Source organism: Colletotrichum jinshuiense, chromosome 2 (genome assembly GCF_051148585.1).
Source record: "Colletotrichum jinshuiense chromosome 2, complete sequence".
NCBI lineage: Eukaryota > Fungi > Ascomycota > Sordariomycetes > Glomerellales > Glomerellaceae > Colletotrichum > Colletotrichum jinshuiense.
This window is the reverse complement of record NC_139309.1, coordinates 2,191,536-2,203,770: the sequence shown is the minus strand read 5'-3', so window position 1 is coordinate 2,203,770 and position 12,235 is coordinate 2,191,536. Positions and strand designations below refer to the sequence as shown.

Sequence of the window (12,235 nt, the reverse complement as noted above, 5' to 3'; positions counted from 1 at the left end):
GGCGATACGACGGCGCTGTAATTTGCGCTGATAGTCTTGGGGGAGGGGGGGCTGCGCGTGGTGAAGGGGAAGGGTTACACGGCGACACCTGACAAACTGCCTCTGACCCGGGCCTCCCCGTCCTTGGGCAGACCCAGAGAGGTACCTGTTCGTTCCAGCCATGGGGGGGAGAGTTCGGCTTGCGACGCTGATGCTTTCAATAGCTCTCAGTCTCTGCGCCGACTGGCCATCGGATAGCGGCCCCTGGGGTGGTACTGCAGCACAGCTTCATAAGCATAAACATGTCATGGAAACGCTGGCTCCCCGTCTGTCTCCGGCCATCGGGGCTGAACTCTCTCTAATCAATGCTGGCCGGGTGACTGGCTGGTTATCGCAGGGCGGGTTACACCACACCACACCACACCAGGTATGTAGTGTAGTACAGATCTGGGGCTGGCTGCTGTCGCTTAATTAAATCAGCGAGCGAACCAGGGCAGGCGAGCTCCAGCTGCTGTCAAAACTTTGTTCCGCCCGGCGACGGGGCCGTCCGTGAAGAAACGAATGCAAAATGTAGTGTAATGTCCATCCAGTAAGGATGCTGGACATGGGAGCATAATGCCTTTTTTGGGAACCGACAGAGTTTTGTGGAAATAACAGTGCCAAACGGGCGCATACACGAGCAAGCCATCGGTTTGGTTAGTGTACAAACGTTCCAACTCTATTCAATTGAACGGCAAAGAGAATCGATTATTTAGAAAAAAAAAAATTGAATAAAAAAAAGAGACAGACGGCAGCCAAAGAAGAAAATGCACAGCCAAGGTCGCATCGGATCATCACCGACAACATCATCGCCAATGCAGGTCGGCGGCGCGGCCCCTTAGGCGACGCATTCCCATTGGCGGTCCCCCTCCCGCTAACGATTCTTATCCAGTTCAGGCTTTTCTTCTGTTTTCGCTCTCGCCTCGCCTGTCCTCTCCGTGCAATTCAATGCCCTCCACCGCGACCTTTTCCTTCTTCTCCGCCACTGACCATTGCCGACCAACTGCTGTGCGGTCCCTGGCACACGCACACATCCCCCTCCCCCCATGTCCTTGTCTGCATAGCGTACCTTTTCTTCTCCTCATTTCTTATGCAAATCGGGCTCCCCCGCGCTGGGCTCTCGGTGCAAATCTCACGAGCATGACGCCGCACCGGATGAACTGACGCAGTGACTAGACGACTGGGCGAGGGGGACGCCTGAGGCTATCCCCAATCCAAGACACGGTGCAGCAGGCTGCCGGCAGCCGTCTCTGCTCGGTGATGATGGCAATATCTCCTTGGCCCATTCCCCTCATCCCGTCCACCCATATCCGGGGGGCGGAGAGAGAAAGAGTGAGCGAGAGACAGAGGCGAGGCGAGGTACGGCATCCCAGATCTACACATCATCTCCGGCCGCACCCTACCTATCTACGTATCCGCACATTCATTATCTGGAGAAGTTGCTGGGAACAGAGGAGGGTGCCTTCAACCGCGCCTGATTCTTCCGCAGTCCCAAGATTTGGGTCGGCATTCTCCCCCTCCTCCTCCTCCTCGTCTTCACCGTTCTCACTGCCCGTTACCCTCAACCCTGGCAAGCCAAGCTCGGCTTCACCCCTGTGTGCGTTTACCTGCTCGCCCACGTTGGAAGCTCGCGCCGCAACGGATGACCTTTCCGTGCCGTTACGCCTCGGCGCCTCTGCGCCAATCACCTCCGCACCTGACTGTCTGTTCCGTCGGCCCAATCGAGCTTACACGGCTGAGAACGCCATGCATTCCTCGAGGGAATCAAAATAGCAGAGACAAAGCAAAGCTGGAATCCCAATTCAACTATCAATCGTGACATGGGACAAGCAATGGACCAAGCAGCGTTTGCACAGAATTCAATAGTGTCTGGCCCGTACCCAGGAATAAGCTGTTTGCCCAAACTCTTTTCTTCAGGCACCTCCCTTGCATCCAGCGCACGCTTCCTCGACTCAGAATGTCTCGGCGGAACAAACAGCCATTGTCATCCAGGCGGGCCATTCAGAATCCCCAGCGTCCCGTATAGGGCTAGGCCAGATTGGACGAACTGTGATAGCATTGGGCGAGGGCATGAATGTGGGTGTGGGTGGAAAACCAACCCATGTTTCTCTAGACGGCCAAGGGTCAAGGAAACATAGAGAGGGGCGCACGCGTTCCTTGACGGAATGCCAGCCACGGCAGGTCACCCTTGACCCGGCTCGCCAGCCAAATGGTACCTCTCTCGCGGGCCAACCCATCCTACGGATTCGCTTCTGGGCTCGCGATGCCCATGTTATGTTCCTGCTGTTCGCCGCCAGCCCGCACACTCTGCCAACCTGCCTCATGCGGACGCCCCGCCCGCTGATAGGTGGGAAATGCAACCACGCAGAGATGGGCTGAACGGGTTGGAACTACTGCGGTTCTTCCCCTCCCCTCTTTCACCCCCCGGCCCTGTCTAGTATTGCTCAGGAACAGGGTGTTACCGTACCGGGGAGCCTAGCTTTCAGCATGTTTTTTTCTTTCTTTCGCCCACGATGCTGCTCGTTACCTTTGTCCAACACCCCTGTTCGTTTGTCCCGGTCGATGACCCGCCTTCCCATCGCCTCTTCTGGGCGTTGCCCAGAAGGGCGGGTGAGCTCCGCTACCTCTCTCTCTCTCTCTCCTCTGGTTGCTGCGGTTCGTATTGACCGGCTGCGTACCGCAGTATACCGTACCGGACGTGCTTGTTTCTGGGCGTCCATCTACGAGTGTGGCCTATCTACCCGCTCCCCCCGGCTCATCCATCAGGCCCCCCCCATCCCACATCTGACGGATATATATCACGGTGCCTTCGCCTCCATGTAACCGTTCCTCTCCCTCCCCTTTCCCCTTTCCTCTCATCACCGACTTCCTACCAGATCCCTCCAATCAACCCCATCCATCTCTTAGGACCTCAGTCGATCGTCTCCCAGCAGACCCTTCACCCCAACCGTCAAAATGAAGGCCGCCGTCATCCTCTCCCTCGTCACCCTTGCCTTCGGCTCGGTCCTCGAGAAGCGCGAGTGCTCCGGCAACAACTGCAACCGTCAGGTCACCGGTACCCGTGACGGCCTCCTGCCCATCACCTCCCGCAAGGCCGACTGCTCGTCCTTCCTCCAGGCCACCGTCACCCCCTCCCCTACGTACGTCGAAACCCCCTCGTCCACCATTATACTCTTCGATGGATGGAGGACGAGCCAGATATGGAAGGTTGGCAGTGTAAACTAACTCGCCCTCACAGCACCGTCACCATCACCGTCACCGCCGCCCCTGCCCGTCTCCGCCGCAACGGCCACCTCGACAACCGCCAGGTCACCGAGCTCCCCACCGCCATCCCGGCCTACGCCTCGTCTTGCGACGACGCCGCTGAGTACTCCTCTGCCTGCTCTTGCTGGGGCATCACCGCTGTCACCAGCACCGCCCCCACCCCCACCGTCACCGTCACCACCACTGTCGACTACTGCGAGGGTGAGTCTCAAAAAAGCAGTCACTTCAACTGATGAAGTAAAACGTGCTAACTTGTTTCGCAGACTTGTAAATGTCTCGTCGCTAGACATGGGGATGGAAGGGTTCGAAGGATGAGAAAGTTCATTCGTCTTCTTTTCGAGGTCTCTTGCTAGAGAGCAAGGGAAAGGGAGGAACGAGGGCGACGATGAAGTCGGAAAGGGCTTGGATGGGGATGAACGGTCATCGTCGTCGTCCCCTTGGATCATTGTGTTCATGAGACCCCCTCGACTACGAATTCAAATGGACTTGATCACTTCATCCTACCCGTTTTGCAGGGGAAAGATGGCCATTCTCGCTGGCTTCATTTCCTCTATCGCATCGTCCCCTCCGCCTTCTCCGGCAGTATTTGCTCTTGAAACGAAGAGAGAGGGGCGGCTTGGGGCACGTGTTTTTTAACGAAGGAAAATGTTCATGACCGACCTGTTGGGAGACACAGCGCCAGCTTTGGCTGGGTTTAGTCTGATATCTCTGTTACGATATTCACATTCATGTGTAATAATTAAGACTAATTCGTCCGCATACCAGCACCGTACCCAATCGCTTGTGACTTGAGGTGAACTTGTCTGAATCTTATTAGGGTTGTTCGGCGACCCTTCGTCTCATTGACGTGCTTGCATCTCGGCCTCATCGTGGTCGTCCTCTGACCCGCAGGCAGTGCGACGGCGTCTCTAGCCAGTTTCTCATGACTGGCAGTCGTTGTAGACAATTGAAACCTCGCATCAAGGTGTTGAGACGAGACACGATTTGGTGGAGCGTTCATCCGTCGCCGTCGTTTTGTCTCATTGCCAACCTCGCTAGCCCATCCACAACGCCATGTATTAGCTTACCCCGATATGTCTGGCAATACAAGATATCCCCCATTCCGAACAGTGATTTTTCGCCTCCCCCTTCGTATCATCCCTGGTTCCGATCGAGGGGAACTCCCTTTTCCCAGATCTGATACCGTTCATGGGAAGTCTGGTCAAGGTCGATGAGCCTCAAGTCTTGTGTCAGCCAATACGGTCAACAACCCGCGAATTGCGTGCTTCCCCCATCCACATCCCGGATGCCTCGCCGAACGGGCTGTCTCCCCGCCCTCCCCCCTCACACTCCCATCGCACTGGATCTGTGAGTGTCGATCTTTTCTTTCGTCCCCCGAACTCTGTTTCGCTGTTACCCACCCGGATTCCCCCCCGTCCCCTTCCGATATTCGAACCCCGGCATTCCCCAGAAAATGTTTCGAAACACGGGCAGTGGATGTGACCCCGCTGCAAGCATCCTCTCCCGCGTGGCATTTATTGAGTACATCGGGTCCGGGGCCTTCCCTAGACATACGTCCAACACCACCACCACCACCAGATGGTATTCAGCTGACCGGTCTTACATTACGCCGCCTTACCCTACACCAAGGCTGCGGAGACATGTTCTGCATCGCCTCGAGTGATGGTACGGTACCCGCAGCTGAATGGCATTAAACCATCTTTTCGTGGCATCCATCCCATTGACTTTGGAAAAAGAAAAGGGATCCTTTAAAAAGGCAAATACCCCGCCACACCTCCTTCACGTGTGCCATCGTGAGTGAGCCGACATAAACGTCATCAGCATGCTTCGCACAATCAGAGACATCGCCCTCGCCCTCTTCAGGCCAGCCCTCGACGCCCTCTTCTGCGGCCGCCGCCTCCCTTGGTCCCTCCGCTGGCGCCTCCTCGCCCTGCAACCCATAGCCTTCCTGACCAACTCCCTCGCGCTGGCGCCCTACCTCTTCCGACGCCCTTACACCACCATCTACATTCCAGTCGGCCCCGGGCGCTCCCTTCGCGCCCTCGTGTTCAGGGAGCCCGGCGCCGGCACGGGCCGCGACGGCCTCCGCCCGCTGCACGTCGACTGCCACGCCGGCGGCTTCATCGGCGGCATCCCCGAGGCCAGCGCCCCGTTCTGCTCGCTCCTGGCCCGGGAGACGGGCGCCGTCGTCGTCAGCCTGAGCTACCGCCTCGCGCCGGCGCACCCGTTCCCCGCGGCCATCGACGACGTCGACGCCGCCCTCGCGCACCTCCGGGACCACGCGGCCGCGGACCTCGGCGCGGACCCGCGGCTGATGACCGTCTCGGGGGCCTCGGCCGGCGGCAACCTGGCCCTCGCCGCGGGCCAGCGCGCGCCGTCCACCGAGTTCGCCGCCCGCGCCGCCGTGGCCTTCTACGCGCCCGTCGACCTGCGCCCGCGCCCGCAGGACAAGCCGCGGCCCGCGGGGTTCCCGGCCCGCGACCCCATGGCCTTCCTGCAGCCGCTGTACGACTCGTACGCGGCGCCCACCCGGGCCCGCGACCCGGACGACCCGAGGATGAGCCCGTGCCTGGCCCGCGAGGAGGCGCTGCCCGAGAGGATGCTGCTCGTGGTCCCCGCCGTCGACATCCTCGTCCACGAGCAGCTGGCGTTCGTGGAGCGCGTGAAGAGGGAGCGCGAGGAGAAGGGGAAGCCCGCGGACACCGTCGAGGCCTTGTATTTGGAGGACGCGTTCCACGGATGGCTGGAAGGTAAGCATGCGTGTGACATCCAACCCTTTCACCCCTCCCCCCTGACTCCCCAGGGATCCAAGGCGTTGTGGAAGTGCCATGTGCTAACACGGAAAGTGCCTAATGCTGTGGTGCCCTTGGAGAAGAAGATGATCATGTGGGGGAAGGGCCTTGAGCTCATTCAGAAGGTACACGAGCAATACAACTGGCGTTGGAAGAGGCAAGACAAGACCCTGTGATTTTCTATTAGATCAGTTTGTGTATATTACGTTAGACTGGGCGTAGCGGGACATCTCCAATCAGTGTTTGCAAACATCGTATTTGGACTAAACTCATCGTATTAGTGCTTTCAAGAGATATTGTATAGGACCGCCTCATAGTACGTGACACGGTCATTCCAAATATTGCGATATACTAAAATACACAGAAAAAAAAACGAGGAACACATGCTACAGCCCGGAAAAGCCTACTCCACGAAAGTAAAAGTGATGTCTTGTACGGTGTTGATTGAGACCCGACTGGAGCTGAGCGTCGGCGTGACTCGGTGAGCAAAGGTGAACAGTGCGGCGGGTGGGGCACCGTGCACAGCCAGCTGTGATAATTTTATCGATAAGCGATAAGATAATTGATAAGACGCAAAAAAGTTCACTGGAGGTTTTTTTGACGAGCACCTCCCCGCCGACGCTCAGCCACCGTACATCCACGCCGACACAACCCAAGCCGACAGCAGCCATGGGAAAGCGCAAGGTCACCGCCCTCGAGAAGGTCGACGCCGACTTGTAAGCCGAGCGCACACACCCACGACCGTCAATTGCTAACCGTTTCCGCAGCGCGAGTCTGCAGTACAAGATCCGCCGCGACCCCAGGTCCTACGAGGAGAACTTCCTGCAGCAATGGGGCCAGTACGAGAGTCAGCGCGAGGTCTTCCTCGTGTCGCCGACGACGGCGACGAAGGACTACACCGAGTCGTTCCATAACCTCGTCGACCTCATCGCCCACACTGCCGACCTGTACCCGAAGCACGCCGCCGCGTTCCCCGACGATCTGAAGGCGATCCTGCTGCAGCACCACGAGGTGCTGCACCCGGAGCTGCGCGAGAAGATTGTCGGCAGCCTGGCGCTCCTGCGCAAGAAGGAGGTCATCGACTCCACGAGCCTGCTGACGACGCTGTTCCCGATCCTCGTCTCGTCGCCGAGCAAGACGCTGCGGACCACGCTGTTCCAGAGGATCCTCAGCGAGATGCGCAACTCGAACTCCAAGGCCACGAACCACCCCCTCAACCGCACGATCCAGACCGTCCTCTACAACCTCGTCACAGCAGACCGCTCGTCGCCCAAGGCCGTCTGGGCCGTGAAGCTGACGCGCGAGCTGTGGAAGCGCCAGATCTGGAGCGACGCCAAGACGGTCGACGTCATGAAGGAGGCGTGCCTGTCGGACAACGAGAAGGTCGCCGTCGGTGCCGTGCGGTTCTTCCTCGGCGGCGACAAGGAGCGCGAGGAGTTGGAGGACGACAGCAGTGACGAGGAGGCCATTGACCTGAACAAGATGAAGCACCAGATCGGCATCAACAAGAAGTCCAAGAAGCAGGCCAACGCGTACAGGAAGGCCGTGTCCAAGATTCACAAGCAGGAGCGCGGCAAGAACAAGCCCCACCCGCTCAACTTCTCGGCCTTCCACCTCCTGCACGACCCCCAGGGCTTCGCCGAGAACGTCTTCGAGAAGCACCTGCAGAACACAAAGACGAGGATGCTGCACGAGAACAAGCTCCTGGTCCTGCAGCTGGTGACGAGGCTGGTCGGCCTGCACAAGCTGACCATCATCAGCCTGTACTCGTGGTTCATCAAGTTCCTGACCCCCCGGCAAGAGTCCGTCACCTCGTACCTGGCCTCGCTGGCCCAGGGAACGCACAACCTGGTGCCCCCAGATGCCGTCGAGCCGCTGATCCAGAAGATTGCCAACGAGTTCGTGTCGGAAGCCTCCGCCTCCGAGGTTGCCGCCGCCGGTCTCAACGCCATCCGTGAGATCTGCGTGAGACAGCCCCTGGCGATGAGCGACACGCTGCTGCAAGATCTCGTCCAGTACCGGAGGAGCAAAGACAAGGGTGTCATGATGGCCGCCAAGGGTCTGTTGTCCCTGTACAGAGAGGTCGGCGCGGACCTGCTCAAGAAGAGGGACAGAGGCAAGAACGCGGCGATGGGTCTGAGGAGCGGCGAGATCAAGACGCGGAAATTCGGAGAGGAGGACGTCGGGGGCATCGAGGGCATCGAGCTGCTGGCCAAGTACAAGGAGGAGCAGCGCAAGCTCAGACGGGCGGCCAAGGGTCTCCCGGAGGACGGTTCCGACAAGGAGGACGAGGACGAGGAGGGCTACAAGTCCGACGACTGGGAGCTCGACTCGGTCGACAGCGACGACTCGGGCGGCTGGATCAACGTCGACCACTCGGAGGACGAGGACGACGAGCCCGCGCCGAAGAAGCGGAGGACGGAGGACGGCGAGTCCGATTCCGAGGAGGACAACGACGAGGAGAATGCGGCCGAGCTCGAGAGGATACAAAAGCTCGCCACCACGACCATCCTCACGCCCGCCGACCTGCTCAAGCTCCAGGAGCTGCGCGTGGAGGCCGGCATCACCAAGACGATGGCCAACCGCTCCTCGAAGCGCCAGAAGGAGATTGAGAAGGCGCTCGCCCGCCACGCCGACGACGGCCTGACGGCCGAGCAGATCGAGGCGCCGGCCAAGCTGCGCAAGACCACCAAGGAGGAGAGGGTGGCCATGGCCAAGGAGGGCAAGCCGGGCCGCGACGAGCACAAGTCGACGCAGGCGATCCGCCGGTCCAAGAAGGACGCCGAGGGCAAGAGCACGACGAACAAGGAGAAGGCGCGCCAGAAGAACTTCCTGATGACCCTGAACAAGGCCAAGTACAAGAACAAGAGGAGTTTGGTGCAGACGAAGAAGGTGCTGCAGGGCCACATTGACAGGAATAAGCGCGGCGGAAGACGTGCCAACGGCATGTAGTAGAAAGAAGGGGGTGTTTAGCGTCGTCAGTATTAGAGTCTTTCTTCTGTTGGGCACTTCATGGGGGGAACAATGGCATATGTAATCAAACGCAACTGGTTCTCAGCATGATGTAAAAAGCAAACAAAAGCAAACTGGATTTTCTTCCTATGTACCCAAGGCGGGCAAAGTCTAACGATACGTCCGTCTGCTACTTTCGCGTTCTACAAGCGGGGGTTGCATCTACGCAACTCAAGCCTCGCTCTGATGTCTATTCGTACCGGGAAAGTTCCTCACTTGCCTGTCCCCGGGGATCAACAAAATAAAAACACCACCGCTTCCTTACTCACCTTTGTTGTAAGCCGCCCCCTTACTCACCTTTGTTGTAAGCCGCCCTCTTGCGCTTGCCGGGCCAATTGGCCCTCTTCCACGCGCCCCAGTTCTGCGCGCCCACGGTCCGGAACGCCGCATAGCACTCCTCGCAGAAGGCGCTGCCGTCCCGGACGTTGTTCTTCAGGCACCCGCACATCTTGTCGCGAAGGTCCTGCTGCGGCAGGGGCCGGCCGTTTTCGGGGTTCGAGATGGTGTTGATCGGCGCGCCCCCCGCGGGGTCGCCGCCGCCGCCGCACCACATGGTCTGGCCCGACGGCAGCGGCGCTGCGGTGCGCGTGCCCTCGAAGGCGCAGCGGTCGCAGTGCGTCCGGCCGGGCGCCGCGAGGTTGCGCTCGCAGACGACGCAGATGCCCTGCGAGCCGAAGAAGGACGTCGTCGGTGCCACGGGGGTGTCTAGGGCGATGCAGCCCGCGCACCGCCACTGGCCCGCGGGCACCGGCCTGCTGCGGCAGACGTCGCAGACGCCCTGCTGCTGCTGCTGTTGACCTTGCGGCTGGGGCTGGAACTGGTGTCGTTGTTGTTGTTGCTGCTGCTGCTGCTGGGCCCATCGCTGCGGATGACTTCGCGGCTGCGACCGCGGCTCTTTGGGTCTGCCTAAGGCCTGGGCGGTGTTACCTGGGATGTTGTTAGCGTTCCCGCCGTAGTCGTTCGCGATGGCGATGCATTCCAAGCAGCGCGTCCGGCCGGGCGCCGGGGTCTTCCCTGGCCTGCGGCAGTTACAGCAGACGCCTCCCCGAGCATCGGGGATGTAGCTGGGCCGATCGTTGCCGCCCTGTCCGATACCGCCCTGGTCAATATTATGCCGATGAGTGTTCTGCTGATGGACATGCTGCTGGCTGAGATTCTGCCCGCTGAAATTACCTTGCCCGTTGACGTTGCCGACTGCGGCGAAACCGCCGTTGCTGGGCATCAGCGGCGTATGGGCGAAGTTGGCGCGGTAGACCTGTTCAAAGATGTTACGTTGCCGGCAGTCCTCGCAGACGGAGCTGACGACGGGCCGGCCGCCTGAGCCGACGGGGGCGGGGCCCAGGGGGGCCATGTTGCACTGCGGACATACCCTGGCCGCGCCCGCGAGACTCAGCAGGTTGTCCAACGCGGCGACACTGCTGCTGGCCGAAGCGGGGAGGGGGGATCCGCTGCTGTTTGGGGCCTGGTGGGATTCAGGGATTCTCAGAGGGGCGAGTCTCGGTCGGAACGGAAGACGAGAATGAAGGGACGGCGGGGCCGGCACGGGGTGATGCTGGGTTCCCGGGGGCGGCTGTGCCGGGCTGTGCTGCCGCAAGGGTAGAGCTGGCTCGAGAGCGATGCGAGGCTCGAGGAACGCCGGAGCCGACGCGGCATGAGGCTGACCCCATGGAGGTGGTAGAACCGGGCGGTGCTGGCCCGGCTGGTGGAGGTTGTGATGCGGAAGGGTGCCGACATTGGCCGCGTTTGAGTTGACACGCTGTCTCTTGGAGGAGCGTTCGTTGGGGTCGTCGCACATTGTGTGGGCGTTTAATCCTTGAGGACCAGATGTTAGCTGTGATGGGAAGTGCGTCGTACTTACAAGGGCTTGTGCGAGGTGTTGTTAAAGTTGAAGTTGAAGTTGAGCGTTGGCGGGCTCTGAATGGGCTGTTAGTATTGTTGTGGTTGGTTGGGTCGAGAAAGGCAGAATCTGTATCTATATAACATCATGGGTTCGTTCCATATGGTGGCCTTTTGGACTTGTTCAACAATTGAAAGTGCATTGTTCAGTGCCTCGACTTTGTTGTGGACAAAAGAGCTGTTCTGGGAGGCATTGTTTGCCCGAGAACTATTGCTTTGTAGTTGACTTCCACCCCACAAAGCCTGTCCTTCCAGATACTTTGATCTGTCGTATCGTACAATAACCCTCAAGTAGGAGTATTTATTGAACAGTCATTCTTCGAGGGGCTCTGTTCAATGTTCCAAGCAAGGACGGGGTCGAAAACAATCACGAACGTAGAAGCCACCATTGTCATTTATAACCACAACGGATGATGTGGCAGCTATCATACAGCGTCAAAATTTAAAAATATCAGACACAGAGAGGAGCCGAATTGACAACATCCTAAATATTTTCATTACGATCTGGTCACATTCTTATTTTTTTTTTCTTTCTCTTTCATTTCAATCTTGTGGGTGATAGAAAATTGTTTCGTTGTCAAGCATCCGGAAGGAAAACTCTCAAGTTATAACAGCGAGTTCAAAATAACCTGATACTCTAATTTCACTTATTTAGTCCTATAAATCAACACTTGCCCATGCCAGGAATGGCTCAGATTGCGGTAATATCTTCACGGCTATATGGAGAGGGGACTTCATCAGCGTGCGAGAGAACGGTGCAACCAGCTTGCTTCACTGCTCCGAAGTGTTTTGAACTCGATCAGACACTGCCAAAGAAACATGCTCCAAGTGATTACGGCCTAGGCATAATGTTGTCACGGATACTGGACGTAGTTGTGGTGGGAAACGGAGTGCAATGTGGGGGCTGGCCGTCATTAGATGCTACGAGGCGGATCACGGCAAGCAGGGGTTCTCACCCTAGTAGCCCAGATCGTCTAGTTGGTTAGGATGATACGTTGTGGTTCTTCTATACAGCGATCCGTGTTGACGGCGGTTCGAATCCGCCTCTGGGCACAACAAACATCTCGCAAGAGATAACTTTTGCTTTTTTGAAGCCAACTCAGAGGACGCCCGATTCTTCGAGTGTGGATTATGCTAGTTTTAAAGAGCTGGCGGCGCGCGCCGAACGAAGAAATGCAGTCGGGAAGCGCCTCGTCGAAGTGGGGCGCGTAAAAGTCCGTGTAATCAATTAAGGTGCGGTCAAAGTTTCGACA

The 12,235-nt window shown here is 58.4% G+C and overlaps 4 protein-coding genes across 4 annotated transcripts; 3 read left to right on the top strand and 1 right to left on the bottom strand.

Moving 5' to 3' along the window:
- Nucleotides 1-2,973: 2,973 nt before the first annotated feature.
- On the top strand, nucleotides 2,974-3,553 carry EsH8_II_000602 (uncharacterized protein; the record flags this gene model as incomplete). Its single annotated transcript, XM_083263900.1, has 3 exons — nucleotides 2,974-3,158; nucleotides 3,257-3,483; nucleotides 3,546-3,553. The coding sequence occupies 3 exons, from the start codon at nucleotides 2,974-2,976 to the stop codon at nucleotides 3,551-3,553; spliced, it is 420 nt and encodes a 139-aa protein (XP_083121222.1).
- A 1,551-nt stretch (nucleotides 3,554-5,104) lies between these two features.
- EsH8_II_000601 (Alpha/Beta hydrolase protein) lies at nucleotides 5,105-6,250 on the top strand (the record flags this gene model as incomplete). Its single annotated transcript, XM_083263899.1, has 2 exons — nucleotides 5,105-6,032; nucleotides 6,129-6,250. The coding sequence occupies 2 exons, from the start codon at nucleotides 5,105-5,107 to the stop codon at nucleotides 6,248-6,250; spliced, it is 1,050 nt and encodes a 349-aa protein (XP_083121221.1).
- Nucleotides 6,251-6,743: 493 nt separating this feature from the next.
- On the top strand, nucleotides 6,744-9,026 carry EsH8_II_000600 (SDA1-domain-containing protein; the record flags this gene model as incomplete). The annotated part of the gene is made up of 2 exons (XM_083263898.1): nucleotides 6,744-6,790; nucleotides 6,842-9,026. 2 exons carry the CDS (start codon nucleotides 6,744-6,746, stop codon nucleotides 9,024-9,026), a joined length of 2,232 nt encoding a protein of 743 aa, XP_083121220.1.
- A 349-nt stretch (nucleotides 9,027-9,375) lies between these two features.
- On the bottom strand, nucleotides 9,376-10,881 carry EsH8_II_000599 (uncharacterized protein; the record flags this gene model as incomplete). Its single annotated transcript, XM_083263897.1, has 1 exon — nucleotides 9,376-10,881. One exon carries the CDS (start codon nucleotides 10,879-10,881, stop codon nucleotides 9,376-9,378), a length of 1,506 nt encoding a protein of 501 aa, XP_083121219.1.
- Nucleotides 10,882-12,235: the final 1,354 nt, after the last annotated feature.